At 35.2% G+C, this 25,110-nt stretch overlaps 2 protein-coding genes across 4 annotated transcripts in view; both read left to right on the forward strand.

Annotated features, from left to right (window-relative positions):
- Positions 1-247, forward strand: part of LOC130234068 (Rieske domain-containing protein) — a 6,507-nt gene extending 6,260 nt beyond the window's left edge. For both annotated transcript variants that reach the window (XM_056464343.1, XM_056464344.1), the window contains exon 4: positions 1-247. This exon is cut by the window's left edge and continues 752 nt beyond it. The gene's annotated coding sequence lies outside the window, so the exon portion shown is untranslated.
- A 5,077-nt stretch (positions 248-5,324) lies between these two features.
- si:dkey-164f24.2 (uncharacterized protein LOC566607 homolog) lies at positions 5,325-22,063 on the forward strand. 2 transcript variants are annotated; one of them, XM_056463402.1, is made up of 12 exons: positions 5,325-5,616; positions 8,466-8,795; positions 14,782-14,829; positions 15,443-15,478; positions 16,155-16,559; positions 16,800-16,838; positions 17,773-17,853; positions 17,980-18,075; positions 18,195-18,299; positions 20,558-20,602; positions 21,077-21,167; positions 21,649-22,063. In XM_056463402.1, the coding sequence occupies exons 1-11, from the start codon at positions 5,572-5,574 to the stop codon at positions 21,155-21,157; spliced, it is 1,311 nt and encodes a 436-aa protein (XP_056319377.1). In that variant the 5' UTR covers positions 5,325-5,571; the 3' UTR covers positions 21,158-21,167; positions 21,649-22,063. The 2 variants fall into 2 exon arrangements, with proteins under 2 accessions (XP_056319377.1, XP_056319379.1); XM_056463404.1 differs by lacking the exon at positions 14,782-14,829.
- The last annotated feature ends 3,047 nt before the right edge of the window (positions 22,064-25,110 follow it).

A 25,110-nucleotide genomic window follows, 5' to 3' on the forward strand; every position in this document is an offset into this window, starting at 1 on the left:
TACAAAACCAAGAGCATTGCTAGTCCTTTGAACATGCCTTATAATAAACTTTAAATCAGCTACATGTCAGTACAAGTAGTCAGATTGAAAAGCAAATCATGTAAAATGAAGGCTTCACTGATCATTGGTGACTTTTTTTTCAATACTTCTACTATTTTTGGATTAAAGATTAAATTTGAAATTACAACCTAATATATTTTTAGAAAGTGTAATAATCACAGGTCACCAATGCTGAAATCCAAAACATCTTTCAGTAAACCTTTGATTTCTTTGTTAAGAAATAAAATATTGTTCTTTTGTTAGTATGTAGTGTTGTTTTTTAAAAAGAGAACTTTCTGTCATGTTTAGATATGTTTTTGTTTACATTTTTGTGCTATTCACAATGATTTCTTCATTTATTATACAAGCAATTTACAGTTTTTGAGATTTATTTCATATCGAAACTTTTGTATTAGTTAGAGATATGGTAAAAACATCTTATATAAATGCTACAAAAACTAGACTTAAACAAACCAAAAATGTTTGCCTTTGCCAGAATGTAATATACACGTAGACACAATATACATATAAGTATGTATAAACATACTCTGTATATCTAAGCTGACAGAACCGACATCTAAACTTGTTAACCTTTGATTGAATCCATCTCTGTCTTGATTTAATAGCTCAAATAATGGGATTCATTTCCTAGCACTGCTTATGAAGAACAGTCAACTAATTTCAGAAAGCAAATGTGAATTTTCATCCTATGAACCAGACTCGTTACTTTTAGAGTATGTTATATAAACTCAATGAATAAATTGCCATAGACTTAAGTGGTTGTCATAAATTGCCATAGACTTAAAGAGCCCATATTATGGCTTTTTGAAAATGCCCTTCCATGTAGTGTGTCACACAGCTCTAAGTGAAGTGAAATATCCAGCTAAGGCTTAAATCTGTAAGTTTACAGTGTTTAAAACTATTGATTCACCTATAAAAGAGTCGACTCATAGTGCTTCAAACGAGTCGTCTTGATAACGAGTTATTAGGTGTTTCGCGATGACTCAGCTACGAAACACAAGTAGTTGTACGCGCAAGCCCGGGAGATTTGAAACCTGCGGCCCCGCCCACTAACAGAAAAAAGTCACACACACACACACACACACACACACACACACAGAGACACACACAGACACCGGTAGAATGAAGTCACGCTGTGCAGATGGAGATTATTGACAGTTCACCCAAAGATGAAACCTTAGCATATAGCCTAGCCTTGAGCAGATCGAGAGCCTCTGGAAACTACCTGCTTACAAAGAAGACTTCATCCGTTTGTTAAAGGAAGGATCGGTAAAGACTGTCAGAACAAGGATCAGTGGATCATGAATCAGTTTCTTCCCCCATTTCACCAGTGTAAGTACGTGCGATTAAAAGTGTTGCCTCGTTTACTCTAGCTTGCAAATTATGCATTTAGTTGTGTTTTGTTACTTGTAACCGCGTGTGCTGTATCAGGTTAACTCTTTATATTCTCATATCGCGTGTAAAGCTACGTTGAAAACGCGACGCGTGCCGCTTTGTTTATGGATAGTCAGCTATGTGTGTGTGTGTAATGTGTGTGTGTGTGGCTCCTCTGAGGACGGTCGTTTGTGTGAGTGTCTCCTCTTAGGAGGTTGATGTGTGTGTGTGTGTGTGTCTCTGAATAGGGTAAAGCTCTAGGCAAAGGGTGATCAAAGGGACCCGTTTGTAAAGTAAGGGACGGGGGGGGGGATGTAACTGAGGACGCGGAGGGGGAGGGAGGTGTCGCCGCCGCGCCGTCTCTATTCTGGACGCGCCGGCCCTGTGTGTGCGTGTGTGTAAAAAGAGCAAGTAGACTGCTAGGACATATCCTCGCCAGTTCTTGGACTTTTTGCTTGATAAAATAGTTAGTCGTCAGTATTTTCTAGTCCATCGTCTGTATTTACATTCACCCACTGGCAGCCAAAATCCACTATGAAGCGTGTATGCACTGACTACTTTTATATTGTTGATAATCTGCTGGGCATTTCACTCTGTCTCGCCCTGAAGCCTGTCAGTGTCGTCGACCAATCGCAGCAGCCTGTCATTGGTCCAATCAGCGCAGATTAGCTTCGCGCTGTGGACGGGTTTGGGTACAAATGAATCGCTGAACGATTCATATGGGAGTCGCTGGGATAACTAGGTAAAAATAAATGCATATTATAAGACCATCAAAGTGTTGTTTGACCTTGCATGCATATTAGACTGTTGTTGGAGACCCTTACAACCTAAATATGACCCTATTTCATCTATAATATGGGCTCTTTAAGTGACTGAGGGAGCACTTTGATCTTTACTTTCTATTCATTCACATCAAAACCTCTGGGTCACAGTTGCATAAAATATTCATCAGGCATAGATATAAATAGCATCAGATGGTTGAGAGCTGTGAATGTGTTTGTAATTTATCATTTTAATAGAATGTTTGTATTTATTAGGATGGTTTTTAATGTTTTATATGTTGTCTTTTGTTGGTATTGATGTATAGAAGATCTATCATTTTTTAAAAACAAATTCAACAACTTGATCTTGAAGAGTATAAGTTAATAAGTGTATATACCACACCATATGTATATGTATATATGTATGTATATATGTGTATATATATATATATATATATATATATATATATATATATATATATATATATATATATATATATATATATATATATATATATATGTGTGTGAAGTTTCGAGAGGATCACGTGCTTATGATTGCTAGCAGCTGGATCCGCATTATCCAATTCTCAATGCACCAATCAGACAACTCCTAAGCTACTACAAAAACCCTGGGTTACTTACCACTGCTATCTTCGTTTTGAAGAATCCCCCCCATCCACCCCTACTCCTCCTTCTTCCTAGATGGGTGACATGGTGGCCTGTTGCCTCACAGCAAGAATGTCTCTGGTTCCAGGCTTTACCAAACCAGTAGACATTTCTGTGCAGAGTTAGCATTTTCTCCCCATGCTTACGTGGGTTTCCCCCAGGTTCCCCGGTTTCCTCCCACCGTCCAAAAAACATGCAACATAAGTTAATTGACTAATCCAAACTGGCACTATAGACATGCTCTTAGTAAATGGTAGTCTCTCAAAAGCAATCACTGGCTGTTCATTGGTTATTACAGCAGGGGAGTTCTCGAGATCTACCTGAGCTCTTGCCCCTCGCCTTGCAACGGGAGAGAGCCCCGGGCTCAAGGATCTTATGAGCTCAGGGCTCTCTCCCGGGACAGCATGCCAAATAAGCTTATAATTAATCATCAGCTATGTGTGAACTCTTGAAATATATATATATATATATATATATATATATATACATACATGCATGCATACGTACGTATGCATATATATATATAATGAAATGTTTGATTTTATCATATGTCAAGTTTTTTTTTTTTTTTAATTGGATAGTGGATGTGTGTTGTGTTTTGGGGGGATTGACCAATATAGAACACATACAGTTTTGTACAAGTGGATGGTGTAAGTAAACCAAAAGAAAACGCATACTGTTTCCCTTTTACCATGCTAGTTATGTAACTCATCGGCCCATCACAGCTCAACTCACTCCTTCAGGCGCATGCTTTCTCTGCATGGGGTATTTATTTGTGTGGATGTGTGTGTGAGAGGTGTTCAGATGTGAGCACAAAATGTCTCACAAGAAAAATACCCAAAATTTTGGATCTTATAGGATTGTTTTGTTAATCCCAATGCAACAAACAGCTTATAGATATAAATCATACTTAATAATAAATAATAATAATAAAGAAATAATAAAAGAAAATAGTTGTGTGAGGGTTATGTTAAGGTGTCGAGTTAGAATATGCAAATCAATATTTCAGTGGATAGTCCTCATAAAACATTGAAACATTGAAGTGTGTTTGTGTGTCTCTGCTATTAGTCTTGATGTGGGCACCACAAATCCCTTACAATAGCAATAAATGTAACCTTGTGGGTACTTTTTTGTTTCCTATGTGGAAAATAGCTTATAGCACAGCATGAAGTATTTTGAAAATGTATAAATGCTGATTGGTTCCTGTGAGGTTCAGGGGTGTTTGGGGTAGATAAGATCTGTACATTATAAAAACTATTATGTTGGGAGGTCCCCATAGCAGTCCATGTGTGTGAAGACATTTGTAAAATTAATTTAAAAAATAAGACAATTACAATTTTTCTTTATTGTTGTGAAAATTTAGATTTTTCTGATAGTTAAGGTTTGATTTTAATATTATACACATGTATATAAAATAGTCTATTGAATGTCAACATTTATTTAGCTGTTTCAAATACTTCTGAGGACCAAATATTAATGTATGTATTGACGTTTCTCAAAAACATGGCATTTTGTGTGCTCATAGTAAAAAAGACTTCTGCATCAGTCAAAATATGTTTCTGTGAGAAAATACAATTAAACTGAAATAAAATGTTGTGTATATACAGTAGGCTATATCATGTGTTTAAAAACCCCTAGGACAGTCACATTCACATATGTTAAACAATTGATGAATTATTAACTTTTTTATTTCTTGCTCACATTTGCACACTTCTGGATTGTTCAAATATATTTATATATTTGATCATTATATTATATATTATGTCTGCAAAATTGTTGCAAACTCTTTGTGTTGAATTTAAACAAACAATTTAAATGTAGTAATGTTCAACTTCATTTGTTTGTTTAAATTCAGCCCAAATAAATAGTTTACAACCACAAAAAATTTGAGTAAATCCAAGGAATCATCTTTGAATCATTTTTTTCAGTGTATAAGGTAAATATATATTTATAAATTAACTATATTTAAATTGTAAAATATATAGTCATAATTTGAAGTGTTTCATTAAAGTCGTTTAACAATTTTAAAAAACATGTTTGATCCACTTCAAATGTTGACTACTTTATATACCATATATATATATATATATATATATATATATATATATATATATATATATATATATATATATATATATATATATATATATATATCAGTCCTTTAAAATAAGAGGAACATTAAGTAAACATCAACTAAAAATGTACATTTATCATCAGTCACATATAAAATATAGATGTAACATATTTAAAAATATATATTTTTATGAGAATACTGTAAATTAAAATCTAGTTGACTTTTTACGCTTTAAAAACATATTTATCTTCCTTTTTTCCCAAACCTTTTTGAGTGTCTTGTGTGTATGGAATAGCGTTAAACGTGACTTTTGCTGACAGACTAGAGTTGTAATAATGTTACGCAACCTTGCAAAGAGCTGCGGGCTCTGCCCACTTCATGTCATGATGATCATGTAGACTGATGCTGAGGAGCGTGGACTGCGCTGCAAACCCCCTTCCCGCTATAGGCAGACACGCTGATGAAAAAAAAAGTCAACACGCCTTTAAATAGAAGCATATTGTCATCCCGACTGCTGTTATCAGACTGCAAGAGCGGCGACGGATCCGCTCACAATCCATTGCCTCACTGCGAGACCGAAGAAATAGACTTTAAATTCTTCCATTCCACATACACTTGCACACAACAACAGTAAACATGCCGAGCAAGAGAAAGAAGAACAAGCGCCGAATGAGAAGAGTGGTGAGTATGCTACTTTTTGCTTGCACACTTGCTTTAATTAACAGTGTCCCATACCTCTTCGGAATATTATTATTAGGTTTTTTATCACATTTTACTGTTCTCTAGGATTTGCATGGATTTTATATGTTTATAATAATAATGCATTTTAGTCTTGATTTCAATTTATTTGTTTATTTAGTTACTAGGTTTAATGTTTTACATTATGTAATCTGTTATTTACACTATATCTGTCAGTTAGGCTACATTTAGTGAGCTGCCTTGATATAAATTAATAATTTTCTCTGAATGTTAATTCATTTCAGCATGAAGAATAAATTAATGATGGCATATTTAAAGGGAAACGACGAACAACGGAAACCAAATAGTAGGGGGTGTGTCCAAAAAATGATGCCGAATTACATGCATCACATAGCCTGTATTTCCAGTAGGATTTTGATTTTAAAATAATAAATGATTAAAATGTATTTTATATAGTAGGGAATATAAATGTTCAGTGTAAACGTTTTATTTATTTATTTTATGTTTATTTAATTATGTTTATTATTGGCATTTTATTTTGTTTGTTTAGTCGTTTACTTATAGTCAGGGGTGGACTTAGTGATTTGGGGATTCTAATTCCAGGTGTGGGGCCCTAGCATTGAAACTCAAAGTGTCTTTCTCTGTAGAATTTTTTTTTCCTCTGTGGATTCATTTTTTTTTTTTTTTTTTTTTTTTTTTTTTGTAAATAAACTGCTAGTTAAAAATATATTTAAGTGGAACCTTTATCTTCTTAATGTACAATTAATGACAATAAATTCACAAATAAAAAGCAAGCTCACAAACTATATAAAGATAATTAGCCATATTTTGATCCAATTTTTTTTATATTTGCATGTGCCAAACGGTAGGAACGTTCTACCATTTATGGGGGCCCCGGGTTTTTGAAAAGAAGTAATAACGTTAAAATCTTAATGGTTATAGACAGATTTTACAACATATGATAGAATATTTATAAAAGAGCTATATGATTAATTTAGGCTTCTTGGCATTGGTTGGGGCCCTTACTTTCCTGGGGCCCTAAGCTGCTGCTTACCTTGCTTATTGTTTAAGTCCACCCGTGCTTTAGGGAGTTATTCATTATTGGTAAATTAACAATACTTTTAAAAAGGGTTTCATATGAATTGAACAAATAAAATTATATTTAGGGCTTGTTTATTTTCAGTTTTCTGACAATAATACACTTGTTCTTTACTCTTAAAGAGATTTCTTTTAATGAAGAATCTTTATTGGCATTACATGGAACCTCCATTGCTTCCTCCAAGGCATCACTGAAAAAAACCTATTTTGGAGCCTTCATTGTCAAGAGTGTAGTGAAAAGCACTTATTTACATTTTTCAAATGTTCTTTACATGACTAAAATATGGTTCTATTAAGAACTGTTTACTCAAAGGCTTTTTTGTGAAGTATTGTGTTTTAATTATGTTACCAATCAATCTGTTTTTGTATTTTCCATGGGTGTGTTTCACCTATCGAGTGTGGTTGTTTTGCTTCATGCCCCTTTTTCTTTGTTCTGTCAATACAACAAACCAGATCATGCCTTTTGCCAAGCCCCCTATGACACATATGGACTTTGTTGATTTTGGCACATCCCTTAGGCCAGCAGTTTGATTCCAAACATGGTTGAAGGAACATTCTTACAGAGGCAGTTAGCTGAGAAACCACCAGAAAAACCTTTGCATTCATTGGTTTCCTCCACACTTTTCTAATAAATGTGTTTTTAAAGTCATTGCGAAGGAATGTTGCACTATATTGCCCATGCTTCACTAGTCTAAGACATGTCGTTTGTACCAGTGACATAACACTGGACCCTTTGTTTGTTTAAATACGTCACTAAAATATCACCCTTTTCAGTCTGCTTTGTGAAGCGTAACTGATTAATGCTCAGTTGATGTCTCAAAAACCCTGGCATGCAGACATATCAACATAACTGCCTTTCAGACAAGTACAGAAATAGAGGGGTATCTTTTATCTCTCAAGCTGTTAAGCCCCCCAGATACAGGGATCAAAAACAGAACACATTTCACCCTCGCTAATCATCTCGGTAAAATAGGAAATGGTCACTCCTGGGAGGGCGAGTGCATACCAACACTCTGTTTGTTGCTAACCAGCACTTCAAAACAGCAGAAACAGCTTTTTTTCAAAGTCAGCTGCCAGATCCAATTAACAGAACCCATGTACATCTTCCAAACTGGTTTCTCCTGTTCATATTAGAATGAACAACCTTGATGCAAATGCTGTTTTTTTTCTTTATTTTCCCCCCTCAACCACATTCTCTGTTCCCCCAAACACCAGACTGTTATGCTGGCCGGTTTCGTGGACTCGGGCCCGTGTTTTGCCTGATTTGGCTTTGTCAGTGCTGATGCTAGTCTTCACACATGGTTGCATAATTTGGCCTTAACTGTGCTGGCCACTGTACACCCCATACATGCACAATGAGAGCTTAAATTCTTTTGAGGCCTATGTAAACCGCACTGGCCGGCCCTTGCTTTTGGATAATGAAGCTGTGAGTGTGATTATAATGCGATTATGGTTCCATTATAATGTGATTAGCATTTTTGTCCATTCTGTTTAGCCCCATCCAGAACTCCGAAGGGTGCTGACTCTTCCAACTCGCTTGACTAGGCATGTCTGAATCAATTGGATTCAGCCATTTTTTTGCCATTAGACGGCCAACTTTTGTACACTTATGTAAGCTCTATAGTGAATTCGATAAACTCTGTCTAATACCATTATGTGGTGAACAGAACAACAGTTAGGCAATAAATTGTCTAAGATTTCAAATCTAACATTCTTTCATTTGTTTTGAGCAGCAGGCCCAAAGAAGGGCCCTAGAGGAGCAGTACACCTCCTCTGGGAAGGGAACACCAGGAGTGTGTGCCGTCTCGGCCCCAGTTCCTGAACGGATTCCAGTCTCTAAAACCTCAGAGAGTCCTGTTACAGTCCCAATTCCTCCTCCGGTGGTAGCTCCTGTTGAAGTTCCACTTGCAGAACCGGTCGTGTTAGAGCTGTCAGTCACGGATGGCATCAAAGACAAAGTGGTAAAAGCTGCAGAGGACCTAGAACAAACCCTTGCAGAAACCCTCATAAAAGAGACAGCTGTGATTGACAAAGACGAAAATGTAACCATTCCAGTATCAGAGGTAATGTAATTCATCTTCTTTGAGATTAATCATTGACATTCAGTTGAGTTGCACTCAAAAATATTGTTTTACTAGTAGGACATGCTCCTGGATCAACATCTCTGTTGATTCTCAAACAACATTCCAATCAACCAATCAGATTTAATTGATAAATTGACAGTTTATGTTATTTAGACTTATAGTTAGGGTTATGTGCTTCAACATCATTGTTATCCAACTTTTAATCTCCTCTGAGTTTGGAAACAATTTACATTTAGGTTTAGGGGTAGGGACTAGGTATGAATTACATTTTCCAACAGCAATAATGTTCCAGGATCAATATAGATGTTAATCCATCATACTTGGCAACTACACACCCACCCAAAAATAAAAAAAATGTACACTGGACATAATGAATTCATTAAGCTGATGTTATTGTTTTGACCAATATGAAAGTAATGGCTTATCGCTAATGATTTCTTGCAGCCAGGAATAATATGGGGGTATGAATACATATAAAATGTAAGAGGAGAATATTGCAGTGAGTGAACATTCTGTACAGATGCCTGAAGCAAAGCAGATGTTTTCCATAAATTGCTGTTATTTTGAAAATAAGGTTATTACCCTTTTTTTAAATATTGCTTCCTTTTTAGGAACGGTATTTTAAACTTGTTGTCAGTGAATGCCAGTTGGCTAAGTAGTATTTTATCTAGGAACGTGTCTTGAATATATGAGATTAGTTTTATCTTTAGGCCTGTTTCACACATAATGTGTCTGTTGTCAATCAGGGAATCCAAATAAGGAACAAATTAAAATTGTCCCTGAGCCAAGAGAGCTCGTAAAGATATCTTGATTTCAGCCATGGGGAACAGGAGAATATGATTTCATTCAATGAAGCAATTACGCAATGAAGGACAGTTGCAAAACCTGGTTTTTGATAGTTCGGCAACTTTTTTGATGCAAAGAAATTGATTATTTAAGCAGGAATCCATGTGATCAGGAATTTAACATGGAAGCAAAAGATTTGCTCATCCAGATTTTGCAGTTATTAAAAAAGTGTACAGGAAACAGACTGCAGCAACTAGTTTCAGTTATTTTAACACCCTTCAACACCAAAACAACCAAAATACACAAAGGCAGTATATAGGCCAGTGAATACCAATCTTAATATATATCATCTCTGAACCATTTTTTCTGACGTCCTCTTTTTTTCTCAGTAAAACATTTGCTTTATTCTTGAATGTTTTTTTTTTCCGAAAGTGTGCATCTGCTCTATGCAACCTCACATCATGTAAATAACATAAATGAAAAAAAAAACCTGGCCAGCAGTATCTGAAATGGATCAACCAGTGCAAATACTGCATCAATTGTCTTCAATATAATCCGGGCCAAAAATATCTTGCTTATGATACTGATATGGAAGCCAACATATTGTGCATCCCTAAAATGGTGATTTGCCTTGAAATCACTTTTTTGAACAACATCTTTATGGAACGGTAATTGTATTAATTGACTCTAGCCATTGATGTTTTAGAAGAATAGTGCATTATCGAGGTGTAATCCAGCTTCATATTTTGGCCCCATCACCACATCGGGTATGAATTATTAACTAATAACTAGACCCACACGGAATCTGCGCGTGTAGAATTCTGCATATTTTTGGCTCATCATTGAGTTTATTTATTTACTTGTGTAAATGTGTGTAAATTTATGTTTGTTCAGTTTTTAAATTAATTTCAGTAATATTATTGTCTAATATGAAAATATTCATATGATTTATTTGCAATACAGTTTGTAAAGTAATAGTTCTTTTTTGGGAGACACATGAGGGACTTGCTTTGCTTACCAAATTAGTGGATCTAATTTGATTTGCATTGTAAACATTAAATAAAAGTTAAAAATGTATTCTATTTTATTTAATATATTAAGTTTTTAGTTGGGCGATGCAGTGGCGCAGTAGGTAGTGCTGTTGGCTCACAGCAAGAAGGTCGCTGATTCGAGCCTCGGCTGGGTCAGTTGGCGTTTTTGTGTGAAGTTTGATTGTTCTCCCTGCGTTCGCGTGGGTTTCCTCCGGGTGCTCCGGTTTCCCCCACAGTCCAAAAAACATGTGGTACAGGTGAATTGGGTAGGCTAAATTGTCCATAGTGTATGCATGTGAATGAGTGTGTATGGATGTTTCCCAGAGATGAGTTGCAGCTAGAAGGGCATCCGCTGTAATAAGTTGACGGTTCATTCTGCTGTGGTGACCCCAGATTAATAAAGGGACTAAGCCGAAAAGAAAATGGATGAAAGTTTTTAGTTAAGATACTCCCAAAATCATTTCGCATAAATTTGCAGATTTTTCCCAAAGTTCTGCTCAGAAATAGCAAAAAATATTCGTAATTTAAAAATGTTCTGAATTTTTTTCATTTATGCACTGTAAAAAAATTATATGATCAATTAGTGATGACAGCATATGTTTTTAGGTCATTGTAACTTATTAAACTAAAGTTATGCAAACTGTTTTAAGTCAATTTAACATAAAAGTTCAATGGACTTTTAAAAAAATTTTAGCCGACAAGGAGTTTTTTACAGTGTAGTTTTTTTTTCCTTTATTTTTATTTATGCTTTTAAATTGCATTATGTGACCTTGGTCTTTCCTCCAACAACTTTTCAACTTGATGTTAAAAATTTTTACAAAGTGACATTTTTAATAGTTGAACTGATATAACTTCAGGGTTGGTGATGTAAATTACAATACAAAAGCTTGTTAATAATCTACCAGTACTTGTTTACTTTAGTTTACAAACTTAATTCTCTATGCATTATTTCTCATACAATATATTGTTTCAAACTACTAAAATGTCATTAAATGTCACTTTGTTAAACTCCACAGTGGAATTTTCAACATTAAAAGACGATACGGTCCTATAATGCAATTCATGACCATTAATAACAGTGTAAAAACCTGTGTACAAGGACACACGGAACCTGTTTATTAACGAAGATGTTTTACAACGTACATATCAATGGACTCCCAAATAAAACCAAAATACATAATCGCTGTCACTCTTTTCTCAACCTCCTGCTCCTCACCCTCCCTCCAGTTTTTTTGAAAAGAAGCCAAGCCTTAAAGCCCACCCTTCTTTTCCTGTGAGCTCTGCTTCAACCTCTCCTCTCCACAACTGCTTGGCTTGAACATCCAAACACACTGAGAGTGGCACAGGGCAGAGATAGAAAGAGAAAGAAAGAGAGAGAGGCATTTACCCTTCAGTGAGTGTCAGGTTAAGGGCTGAGTTTACTCAAGCTTTAGGTCTGCAACACTATGGGGCTCATTCTCAGTTGGCTCCGAGGCCCTCGTGAGCCTGTTGACCTGCTGGATGTCTCTGTGGAAACGCAGGTGAGCCCCCACCTTAGTTTTAGCTGGTAGAGAAAGAACATTTTGTACTCCATGGTTTGCCCCCCTTGCTTTATTTCTCCTTGTGTTTATTGTAGGGGCAAAAGTGGGCGTTTTAATGGGTGGCGTGTTCTATTGTGTGTAGGCGGAGCTTAAATGTGTGTTGGTTTTGTTGATTGGTGATTGGTGGGTGGAGTTGAGGAATGTGCATGGGTGGGGTGCATGGCCTAATCATGCATGCTTATTATTTGTTGTTAGATTTGTGTTTAGTAAAGTTAATAGAACTGCAAAAAAGCAAGTGTTTAGTGATTAATTAATGACAATGTTATTGTATTGCTATTGTAGATTGTATTGTGTTTATTTTAATGTGAAGTGGATATCGGACCAAGGGATCCTTTATAATCACATGCACTTGCTCAGCTTTGAGGAAGTGTTGTGGGCAACAGACTCTCTTTTGTGTGTGTGTTTTTTAAGAACAATCACTTGTGTGTGTGTTTGTTCTGTGTTGGTCTTTGTGTGGATTGGACAATACGTGTAGTGAAATGTCATGGAGAATCTATGATGTGAGCTTATATTAAACTGAGTTAGACTGCTCTCCCGGGGTTATTAAAGCTTTGAATTTTGTTAGGGTTAGGACCACGTATACTGTATTAAAATGGCTTTATTCTAAAATGGTTTAGTTCGTCTTTATATTGTTTTGTTTCATTTCCAACTGATCAAATATTGTTCTTTAATTTTTTTTTTTTACTTTGTTGTTGTTATTTTTTTCTTTCTTCACTGTAAAAAAATGCTGAGTTCCACACAATTCCTTCATGTTGTCCCAACAAAAATTGATTAAGTTAAACGTTTTTACAAATTTTAATGGATTGAACATAAAACAATGGGGCATATGTACACTGACTTTTAATTTCAGTCAGTCAGTCAGTCCCAGGGCTTCAGGTTAATAGTCATCCCATTCAAAATTGCTGCGTTTAAAAAACAGCAATCACTGCCTGGCTGAGATACGATAGAAAGTGGGCCTCAGACCAAACAAGAAGCACTGCATTAAATGATATTTTCCCTTTAAAATATGGAAATTAGTTTTACCACAGTATTTTCAATGGAATTTCTGCGAGGGTCAGGTGCTGATGACAGCGCATGCATTTAAACAGTCTTTTGTCTCTTTTTACACTTTAACAACCTAATAGATGCTGAAGTCTGCTTAACTAAATGTATTGTAATTATATTACAACATTGATGATGTAAAAGGAATCTTATGAAATTGAAAATATTCACATTAAGCTTACACTGGAAGTTCATCATTGGCTGAAAAACCCTTGCTGTGCATATAGAAATGCATATATTAAACTTAAGAATTGTTTTCTTTTTTAAATAACTTCTCATTTTAAATAAGTAGTTTAAACAAGCAGAAAAAGTCAATTTTTGAGCGTTTTCTAGTTAGATTTTTTTTGTGTTAATTGATATCTAATGACATTTTCATGCTTTATTTATTTATTATTGTTATTATTATTATTATTATTATTATTATTATTATTATTATTATTATTATTATTATTATTATAATTGACATACTGTATGTGACAAAACTCTTAAGTTGCAGAGGCATATTTTAAAAATACATTGGAAGGGTCAAATTCAAAATGATAGATTTTTATTTTATGCCAAATTCATTGGAATATTAAGTTAATGTTCCATGAAGACATTTAGTAAATTTCCTAATGTAAATATGTTAGAACTTTATACATTTTGATTCGTAATATACATTGCTAACTTTAAAGACAATTTTCTCATTATTTTGGAACCCTCTCAAAAATCCAGAAAGTGTGTTTAATCAACTTTTAGATGATGTATACATCTGTTTCCAAAAAAAAAGACACTTATGGCTGGTTGTGTGGTCCAGTGTCACAAAATTTTAGGAACAGCAGTGGCTATTAACTGAATTGCAGTTAGAAAGGTATTGCTCGTGCACACTCTTCTGCACAGTGCACTGCACATATAACTCAAAAACCTAATTTTTATATGAGGTTATGTAAGGAAGCCACTGATCTTTTTAATATACAATAGATCAGTAATAAAAGAAAAAAAAACATGTATAATTGTCATAATAATGAAAAATAAATTTACTTTTACCACGACGATCTTATAATTTTGACTGTTGATGTTGTAATTTAGACTTTAATGTCACACTTGAGTTTAAAAAGTGAGCAATCACAAAACTGCCAGGCACACTTTTGTTAGTGAAGACTTAAAGAAGCCCTGGAACATTTTGTTCTGCTCCCACAGGAGGCGTTTGGGGCTCTTTCCTTCGTTGAGAAAGCCATGTGCTGTGTTCATATACTCAGAGATGCATCAATATTAAATAATACTCAATATTTCAACAGCACGCCATATGCTGTACTCGTATGTTACACTTTGCTCTGATGTGAACATGCATTATTAACATTTAGCATTTCAGTTTATCCTAGTCTTCCCACCACATGATTTTGTGTTATTTTTGTCTAAAACGTATTATTTTTTGGATAGTTTATTTTATAATATAGTTAAAGAGCCTATTAAATGAGCATTGTAAAATAATATTGAGCTTTAAAATGTCTTTTTTCATTTTTCTTGTTTGTTTGTTTGTTTGTTTAGGTCATTTCATCTATAGATGAGCCAGTGTTCATTCCTGCTAAATCTGAGGTATAATAATTTAATCAATCGTCTGCATTTCAGCACTCTCATTCATTCATTCATTTTCTTTTCGGCTTAGTCCCTTTATTAATCCGGGGTCGCCACAGCAGACTGAACCACCAACTTATCCAGCACATGTTTTACGCAGCAGATGCAACCCTTCTAGCTGCAACCCATCTCTGGGAAACATCCATACACACTCCACACAGAAACGCCAGCTGACCTATCCGAGGCTCGAACCAGCAACCTTCTTGCTGTGAGGCGACAGCACTACCTACTGCGCCACCGTGTTACCACCATTTCAGCACTTTATGTCTAGTAAACACCCTTGCCTTTGGCCATACACATGAATGGGCTGGTAAAGAGGGTTTTTTTCTAAATAGCATGCCTCCGGCACCACACCTTACCTTTCATGCTGCATTAATGTGTTTTAGCTCACATCTTTGCTTAATGAGGTGTAACGGAAGCTCATTAAACTGAATTTTTTCTTTTTTTTTTTTTTTTTTAAATAAAACTAGCTTTAAACATATAAAACATATAGAAACAGGATGTCTACACAATTGGGACTTTGTATTTTCTGATTGTTTAACCATGACTGTTTTTTTATATTTTATATTGACAGATCCAGTTTGAGGAAACTACACCTGTAGCCACAGAGGTAGTTGTTCTTGTTTATTCGATATTTATATATTTATTTATGGTTTTGTTTGCATAAAATAAGGCTGTCTTACATTTTTACCTTGATTTACATATATATATATATATATATATATATATATATATATATATATATATATATATATATGTAAATCAAGGTAAAAATGTAAGACAGCCTTATTTTATGCAATATATACATATATATATATTACATAATGAGTTATTAATAAGTACTGTATCATCAGCATTAAATCATCATATTATTTCTGAAGGATAACAGGAATAAATTGCATTATATCTAATAAAAAGAAACATTTATTTTTAATTATGATAAATTATAATGTTTCACAATATTACTGTATTGTCAAATAAAAGCTTTATTGGTGCATGTATTTAATTACCCATGTTTTGAACCCTAATATTACTTATGTAACTGAATAATAGTGTAGCATCTTCTACCTGTACCTGTACAAAATGATGCATAAATTGTTTTTATGATACAAAACAAATTTTATCTTAAGTTTTAATATACAGTTTGATATCAACACAATATTTCTCAGATATCATCTTTTACATGACTAACATCCGTCTCAAAGTAGTTCCATATACTGTAGCAGGATCTGCAAAAGTAAATGTGACCATCTTGTTTGTGTGTTTGTTTTTAAATGATGATGCAGACATGTGTTGTATCTCCACCATTTGAGGCGGTTGACACTAAGTGTGAAATTCCTGCTGATGATCCAGTGATACATCTTCCAGTACCAAAGGAGACGGTGCCTGCAGCTCAAATTGAACAATCTGGGACAGAAAAGGTAGCTGAAGATGTGCCTGCAGCTGAAGCTGCCTCAGAAGTGGACGGACCTGTAGTTGAGCCTGTCTCCGACGCTCCAGTTGAAGCGGACAGACTTGTTCTTGAGCCTGTCATTGATGCTGCAGTTGAAGTGGACGGACCTGTTCTTGAGCCTGTCATTGATGATGCTGTGGAAGTGGACGGACCTGTAGTTCAGCCTGTTGTCGAAGCTGAAGCCATAACTGTTGAAACTGAGCCTCCAGAAGTCCACGCAGTTGCAAAAGTGACAGAGGTGCTTGACATACATTATAATGGCATATTGCAATGTTGTGTGTGTGTGTTTTTAGTGTATTTGGATGCACAGCAGGTGACTTTTTCTTGCAGTTTTTTTGCACCTGTGTGGATATAACTGAACATGACATGAGCCTCATGTCTTCCATTCTCTTAGATATTTCAAAGCATGTTTTTAAAGGACACCTAACTAACTAGTGCTATTAAATGTGTTTTTTGTGTGTTAAATGTTTTTCTACAGGATGTATATCCAAAGCCTGAAGCAGAAGAATTTCCAGTGGTGAGTTTGATTGATTGATTGATTGATTGATTGATTGATTGATTGATTGATTGATTGATTGATTGATTGTAGACAAAATTGTTGTGAAATATAAATTCTTTTTCAAGTATTTCCCAAGTGGTGTTTACCAGAGTAAGGTTTTTTGCTTCCACAGTATTTTCAGTTATATAATTTTTTTTTTCTGGAGAAAGTCTCATTTGTTTTAGTTTAGTTTTGACAATATTCTCTCTGTTAAACAGCACTGTATTTATTGGTAAAGCTCTTTTGTGCATGTAGTTATCATTATGGCTTTTTTTTTTTCTTCTGTGAAAAATAAATGCAGACGTTTCTTAGGTTTTATGAATGGATGGATGGATGGACGGACAGACGGACAGACAGACAGACAGACAGACAGACAGACAGACAGACAGACAGACAGACAGACAGACAGACAGACAGACAGATAGATAGATAGATAGATAGATAGATAGATAGATAGATAGATAGATAGACAGACGGACGGACGGACGGACGGACGGACGGACGGACAAACGGAAAGATGGATGGATGGATGGATGGACGGACGGACGGACGGATAGATAGATAGATAGATAGATAGATAGATAGATAGATAGATAGATAGATAGATAGATAGATAGATAGATAGATAGATAGATAGATAGATAGATAGATAGATGGACGGACGGACGGACGGACGGACGGACGGACGGACGGACGGACGGACGGACGGTTGGTCGGACGGACGGACGGGCGGACGAACGGATAGATTCTACTACTATCAAGTAGTTACAAATCTACTAGTGTGGATTCTTCAGAAACCTACAAACAGCTGGTGCAACATTATTGTCGTGAAGAGCTCCCTTCAAAAACACTCCACTTCAGTAGGATTTCTTGCCTAGGGGCAAAGAAATAACACACGCATTCCTTTTATTAGGAAGCTGCAGTACCTACAGAAGCTTTAGTGGAACCAGAGCCACAGCAGCTGGAGCAACCAATCCCACTGCAGGAACCCACGGTATTATAACAACATTTTATTGACTCCTTTCATGGGATCATCTCAAGCATTTCTGTTCAGAATCCTTTTTTATTGAAGTTTAATTTTAAGCAATGCCTCTTGCCCTCGGGTTTCCACATGCTCAAGCTTTCGGTTGAGTCCACTATTGACCCCATCGCTGAAGAATCTGTTGTGGCCGAAGAGCCAGTCGTAGCTGTCAACACAACCACTGCAGAGGAACAGGTGAGCAGATAGACTCAAAAAAAAAAAAAACTGACACACCTACAATGTGCACATCAGCCGTTAAATCTTATTAGCCCCTTGGATGGATGCAAAAAGAATAAATGAGTTTTTTCTCATAGATTCCTGGAACAGCGGATGCCCCAGAGGTTTTGTCAGAGACGCTGACAGAAACGATTCCTGCTTCTGAGCCTCTGCCTGTGCCTGTAGCAAAAGAGATCATACATGTGAGGTTAAATGGTTAATGCTACATAACATTATTCACAGATACGTGTAGAGTGTGAATTACTGTAGGGTTTTGGGAATTGACCACTTACTGTATTAACAGGTTTTAAGAGGTTCCTTGTTTTGTGATTCTGTTTATTTATACGATTATGAATTGTATTATACTTCACTACAGGTGATTCCTTGGATTTACTAAATATTTTTAAGTTATCTGGTTGTAAACAATTTATTTGGCTGAATTTAAACGAAGAAATTAAGTTGAACATTACTGAATTTAATTTGTTTGTTTAAATTCAACACACAACACATACATTTTTCAGTGTACAGGACCTTGATCTCTTTCACTTTGTCGACATTTGATGTTGAAAGCTCATTAAAAAAATTGATTACTGATACTTGTTCAAACAGCCTATTTAAAATGAGCTGAAACAACACAATTCCTGTAATTTCTTTGACCAGTTTGTTTGTTTTATGTTTAGTCCAGTTTAATTTGTAAACCATCAAGTTAACTTAAGCATTTTGTGTTTGGACAACATGAAGTTGGTCCAACTACCTGGTTAGAGGATTTGTAGTTCCCAGCATGCTTTGCATGGGATTGAATTAAGAAAGGGTAATGTTGAGAATAAAAGTAATCTTAGGTGTTTAAAGTTGATAGAAAGACTTGTTAGAGTTTAATCTTTACTTCAGTTTGAATATTTAGAAGAGTTTCATGTAAATGCTTCAAGTTTTGAGATTAGTATCTTGCAGAAGCACCCATGCTTTGGTTGTTGGCAGCTTAATTAGCTAAAATGCAGATTGTTTCTTTGCTCAGTGAGTAATAACTGTTCTAAAATTAGTTCTGAGGTCAGTCTCAATCAACTGTATTTGTAACTTATGAAATATGCTTAAAATGACTCTTTTAGTTTGATAACTTCAAAAAAAAAAACTTAAAAGAGACTTCGAAATATACGACACATAATAGACATACGGTTGAAGTCAGAATTATTAGCCCCCCTGAATTATTATGCACCCTGGTTATTTTTTTTCTCGGTTTTTGTTTAACGGAAAGCAGATTTTTTTCAACACATTTCTAACATAATAGTTTAATAACTCATTTCTAATAACTGATTTATTTTATATTTGCCATGATGACAGTAAATAATATTTTACAAGATATTTTTCAAGACACTTCTATACAGCTTAAAGTGACATTTAAAGGCTTAACTAGGTTAATTAGGTTTAGTAGGATGTTAGGTTAATTAGGCAAGTTATTGTATTGGTTTGTTCTGTAGACTATCAAAACATATTTTGCTTAAAGGGGCTAATAATTTTGACCTTAAAATGGTTTTTAAAAATAATTAAAACTGCCTTTATTCTAGTCAAAATAAAATAAATAAGACTTTCTCCAGAAGCAAAAATGTTACCAGACATACTGTGAAAATTTCTTTGCTCTGTTAAATATCATTTAGGAAATATTTAAAAAAAGAAACGAAAATTCAAAGGGGGGCTAATAATTCTGACTTCAACTGTATATGATATTATCAGGCATTTGAGTTTAAGTTAAATAAAAGTACAAATGTATTTAAACTTTTATTTGATAAAATCATGTTGGACCAACTTAATTACATTTAATTTTGTAAATATGTTTTTAAAGTTGGTGCTAAACAAATTTAATGGATGGAAATCCTGCCCTCAAATAAACTGAGTTCATTCATTTTCTTTTAGGCATAGTCCCTTTATTAATCTGGGGTTGCCACAGCAGAATGAACTGCCAACTTATCCAGCATATGTTTTCTGCAGTGGATGCCCTTCCAGCTGCAACCCATCACTGGGAAACCCATGCACACTCATTCACATACATACATACACTATGGACAATTTAGTCTACCCAATTCACCTGTACCACATGTCTTTGGACTGTGGGGGGAAACCGGAGCACCCGGAGGAAACCCACGCAAACACAGGGAGAACATGCAAACTCCACACAGAAACGCTAACTGACCCAGCCGAGGCTCGAACCAGTGACCTCCTTGCTGTGAGGTGACAGCACTACATACTGCACCACTGCGTTGCCCAAATTGAGTTCATCCAATGAGTTATTTTTTGAGTGTGTGCAGTTTAACAAAGTGACTTTTATTGACATTTTAGTAGTTTAAAATAATATAATTTATGATAAATCATAAGAATTAAGAATGTAAAATAATATAAAGTACTGGCAGTTCTTTTAAGTGTTGTTTGCTTGCGTTTTTATTTCTTTACTTATTTTTTGCAAATATTTCAGGCTCAAGATGAATTTATGGCACAAGTAGAAGCTGAAACCATAAAGGTATCTTTATTTTACTGCTATCTTACTAATGTCTATATTATATATTATATATATATATATATATATATATATATATATATATATATATATATATATATATATATATATATATATATATATATATATATATATATATATATATATATATATATATAGCTGTCTGGAATGCTATAGTGCCAATACCTCTCCAACAAATAAAGAGTTTAGATGCAAAAACCTCTAAAAGCCAATTGTTATTTCTTCTAAAATTAGTATTTTTCTTCGACTCCTGTGTGTGGGCTCAGTAATTTTACTTTTATAGTGACGAATAAGATCTTTTATTTGCCTTCAAAGTGAAATTACTGAACATAAACATAGGAGGTTGAGAAAAAAAATAATTTTAGGTGAACATTTCACATGGCATTTAGAGGTTTTTGCATCTGAACACTTCAAATAATGTATTGTTTTTGTTAATGTCATGTCTCATTTTCATAGGACTTGGCAGTGGCTACTAGCCGAAATGTGGATGCCATGAATGGATGTCTGGGAGTTACAGAAGTTGCAATCGAAAGTTAAAGTGCCTATGGTGAGGATATCAGTCAATATAAAACTTTATGGCATCATTTATTCATCCTACTTTTGTTTTAAACCTGTTTGAGTTTCTGTTGAACACAAGGGAAGATGTGAGAATGTTAAAAAAAAAGGCATTGACATCCATAGCAGCAGGGGCGTAGCAACCGGGGGGGATGGGGGGTATACGTCCCCCTCACTTTTTTATACCGACCATTTAGAAACAGATGATTAATAATTATATGAACATAAAATATTGAATCTCATTCAACTGTCCCCACCACTTTTAAAATGTCTGCTACGCCCCTGCATAGCAGGGTGGAATGGGTTTTTTTCTAGCCTTCATCATTGGGCTGTTCAAAAGAAGAAATAAATTTATAAATGTTTAGAACCACTTGAGTGTGAGTAAATGATGAGGAAATTTTTCATTTTAGGGTGGACTAAATGGCTTTACCAGCCATGGTGGCAATAAAAGATGTGTTGTCTGTGTTTTACAGCTTCATAGGACGTAAATGGATGGCTGAAATGTCAGGAAACCTTTCAAAGTGCCTTTCTGTGCTGATTCTCACCTAAAATCTGACAAAGATGTGTGTGACTGTTCTTCACTGGTGGAGTTTTTCTGAACTTCCGACTAATTTCCATATGCATGTACAGTAGATTTGCAGGCGTTATACATTGCATATCTAGTAAAGTAAAATGGATGGGTGTTGCTAATTTCTGTTTTTACTTGGACCATTTTGTAATTGGGTATAAATACTTCTTGTTGTATTTGTTTAATTTGATCAGATGACTTGGAGTGGAGTGCTTTCTCAATAAAGCACAACTTCAAATAATATTATCAGCACTTCTGTACCCCCACAACCATCCACATATGCCTTTCTCGAAATATAAATAAAGGGAGGTTTAAAATAACACCATCAAATGCTCCTGTGTTTAGTCCATGCTGTTTACATTTATGCCCTTAGATTAATCTTTTAAAATAAGAAAAATACCACTATTGATGAGTTTAGTAGGAGATTGTAAATTCAAAGCAATAGTTTTAAATGAATAATAATATCACAAGCTGACTATTCAGCAAGAAATATTAAAGCAACACATTTTTAATATTACAAAATATTTTTATTTCAAATAAATGCTATCCTATTTCACTTTTTTTTTCAAGGATGCTATAAAAAGTATCCAGGTCCCAGTTTCTCCCCCAAAATTCAAAACATTAAGCAGCACAACCATTTGGAATGGCTGGAAAATTTCATAAGCAGCAAATCAGCTTATTAAAATGATTTCTGACGGATCATGAGACACTGAAGACAGGAGTATTTCTATATATCTTTGAAATACAAAAGGGATGCTCATTATTAAACAATAAAACTGTAAATAAGGCAACCTAAAATTAAAAAACACATTATTACACATACAATAAACAATAAAGTTACATACATCAAGAAGACAAAACATATAAGAATTTAATAAAAAGCAAGAGAAAAGAATTACACATGAGTACAAACTTGATTTGCTTTTAGCCATTTCTTTAACTTGTATTTAAATGTTTATGAGCATGATCTGTCACACGGCTGTACATCTCCAGTAAGCAGACGTCGACGAAATAACACTGACTTGGTAAAGTGTAGCGGGTTCAAGGTGCCTTACCAGTCGCTGAAATCCAGTGTCTTCCACTACGCAGAATGGCAGATCATCAAGCGCAAAAAATTCCATCACTTTCTGAGTAATTTCACGCACTTTCGTGCTGTCAGATTTTAATTTTCAAGTGCTGTCAAACACTTGCGCAATAGATGGAGAGTCACGCTAGCCTTGACATTTAGCTTTTGCAGCTAAAGCAGCCTCTGGTTTAGCTTTGAGGAACTCTTCATATTCCTTCGCATTTCAGCATATTGTGTGTAATCAAATTAGTTGTGTTAAAATGTTTACCTGACGTTCCACATCGTGAAACTTTAGCTGTGACTCACAAAGTGCAGTTTTGTTCTCATTGTGACCCACATCAAAGTATTTCCTCACAAGAGACATCTTTACACACAGCGCATAACATTCCCGCCCAATTTCATTGACAGGATTTATCGGCACTGATCATCGGATGTTTTTAACCAGTCAGCCAATGGCCAATAGCGGAAAAAGCTTATATCGACCGATACCGATTGTTGGTCGATACATCGGTGCATCTTTAATAATTTGTAATACCACTTAAATCAAGTGTATTGTGCTCCAGAAATGACTGGCTCTAACTGAGAAGGCTGACTGCAAAAGTTGTACATTTAAACTGCACAGAACAGTCTCCTCTAGTAATAGATTGTGTTGCTCTACTATTATGTTTCTTCTGTGTCACAAACTCACATAATGGACACAGAAATATACATTGAATAATGTACTTTTTCGTGTTGATTACTGCTGGCTTCTTAATAAAGCTTCAGGATGTAAGCTTAATTTTGAAATGTGAGATATTGAGCTTCCTTCAATAGTGACCTCTAGTGGTCATAAAGGATGCCATCATTCTCTTTCAGTGAGTCCCGTTTGTGCTTTCAAAATACTATTTTGGACAGTCGTTGTTTGATTATGGTTAGCTGGGGTTGCAATATATTTGCAATATATTACGTTATTGTTTATAACCATTAATTCCATGAAATGTTTATGTGTTATGGTTTAAGTAAGGCCAAGCTTGGGTGAGTCAGAGGTTTGTATGTTTTGTTTTGTTTTTTCCCCCAAAAATGAATTAAAAAATACGAAGGAAGACTAGAAGCAAAAAAAAGATGAATGAAGTCTGCAATCACCGTCCAGTGAAGGGATCTTTCACATGCCATGGTGATCATGCACATGGATACATTATGGTAAACATTTCCCTCTTTTCTTTGTATAGCTATTCAAATAAATGACATCCACCTTGAACGGATGAGACTTCATTCAAAATGTAGTAGTCAGCATTTGAAGTGGAACAAAACTTTGTTGTTCTAAGACCTTCTTAAACGCCCATTCTCGTCTTACAGCAATTTTTTAGAATTGTTTTGATGTACTTCAAATGTTAACTAGCCTACTGTACATTTAAAAACCTTAACAATCCCAAGCTTCTGACAGGTGATACTGTGTGTGGGTCATGTGTGGCATTACACATTCTTTAAAAGTTTTAGATTTGAGGATTAATACAGAAACCTTGTTTTAAAATGTGACTGTATATCGCCAGTGGGTGGCGTCGAGTGACTGTCTCAAAGGAACAGTTTACCCAGAAATAGCTCCTCCTGGTGTGTCTTCAAGGATGGAGGTGATCAGAACAGTCCTCCATCCTTAAGGAAAGAGCATGGCTTATCCACCCCTCTTCTCGTGTTGGGACTAGGGCTTCGTCTTGCAATATTTGGATCACAACTGCAACTCCTTAAACATTGAGCCGCAACAGACCCAGGTGTAAATTATGCCTCAGACCACGAAGAGGAGGCATGGCCAAATTGCAGCTCTGCATTTTTTTTTTGCTCCCTCCTTCATCAGACCTCGACTCTCATAGAGTCAAAAGAACAACAACAAATGTGTTTATTAGATGTTCTATTTTAGGGGCTTTTGGGCAAGCAATTTACACATTCCATGAAAGAGCTTTGGTGTAGATCCTGAATAGCACTGCCTATCAGAACATGAACCAGTAATGATTTTGAGCTCTGACAGACGTGCTGCGATCTGAATGCTGCAAGAACATCTGTCTGAATTGTGAAGTGAATTAAATATACACATTCTCGAAATTGGCCCTCTGCTTTTTTCCCATCCAAGTGGAAACAAATACATTAAGAGTGAGAGCACACACATACATTAACACAACCAGCTATTACTTACATCCACCAGGGACAATTAGAGTTCAGGCACCTTTCTCAAGGGCACCTCAGCTAGGTATCAAGGATGAAGTGAAGTTTCCACCTTCAATTCCCGCTAAGACCGCAAATCAAACCTGCAATATTTGGATTACAAGTCCA

The sequence above is a fragment of the Danio aesculapii genome, chromosome 8, assembly GCF_903798145.1.
Source record: "Danio aesculapii chromosome 8, fDanAes4.1, whole genome shotgun sequence".
NCBI classification, from domain to species: domain Eukaryota; kingdom Metazoa; phylum Chordata; class Actinopteri; order Cypriniformes; family Danionidae; genus Danio; species Danio aesculapii.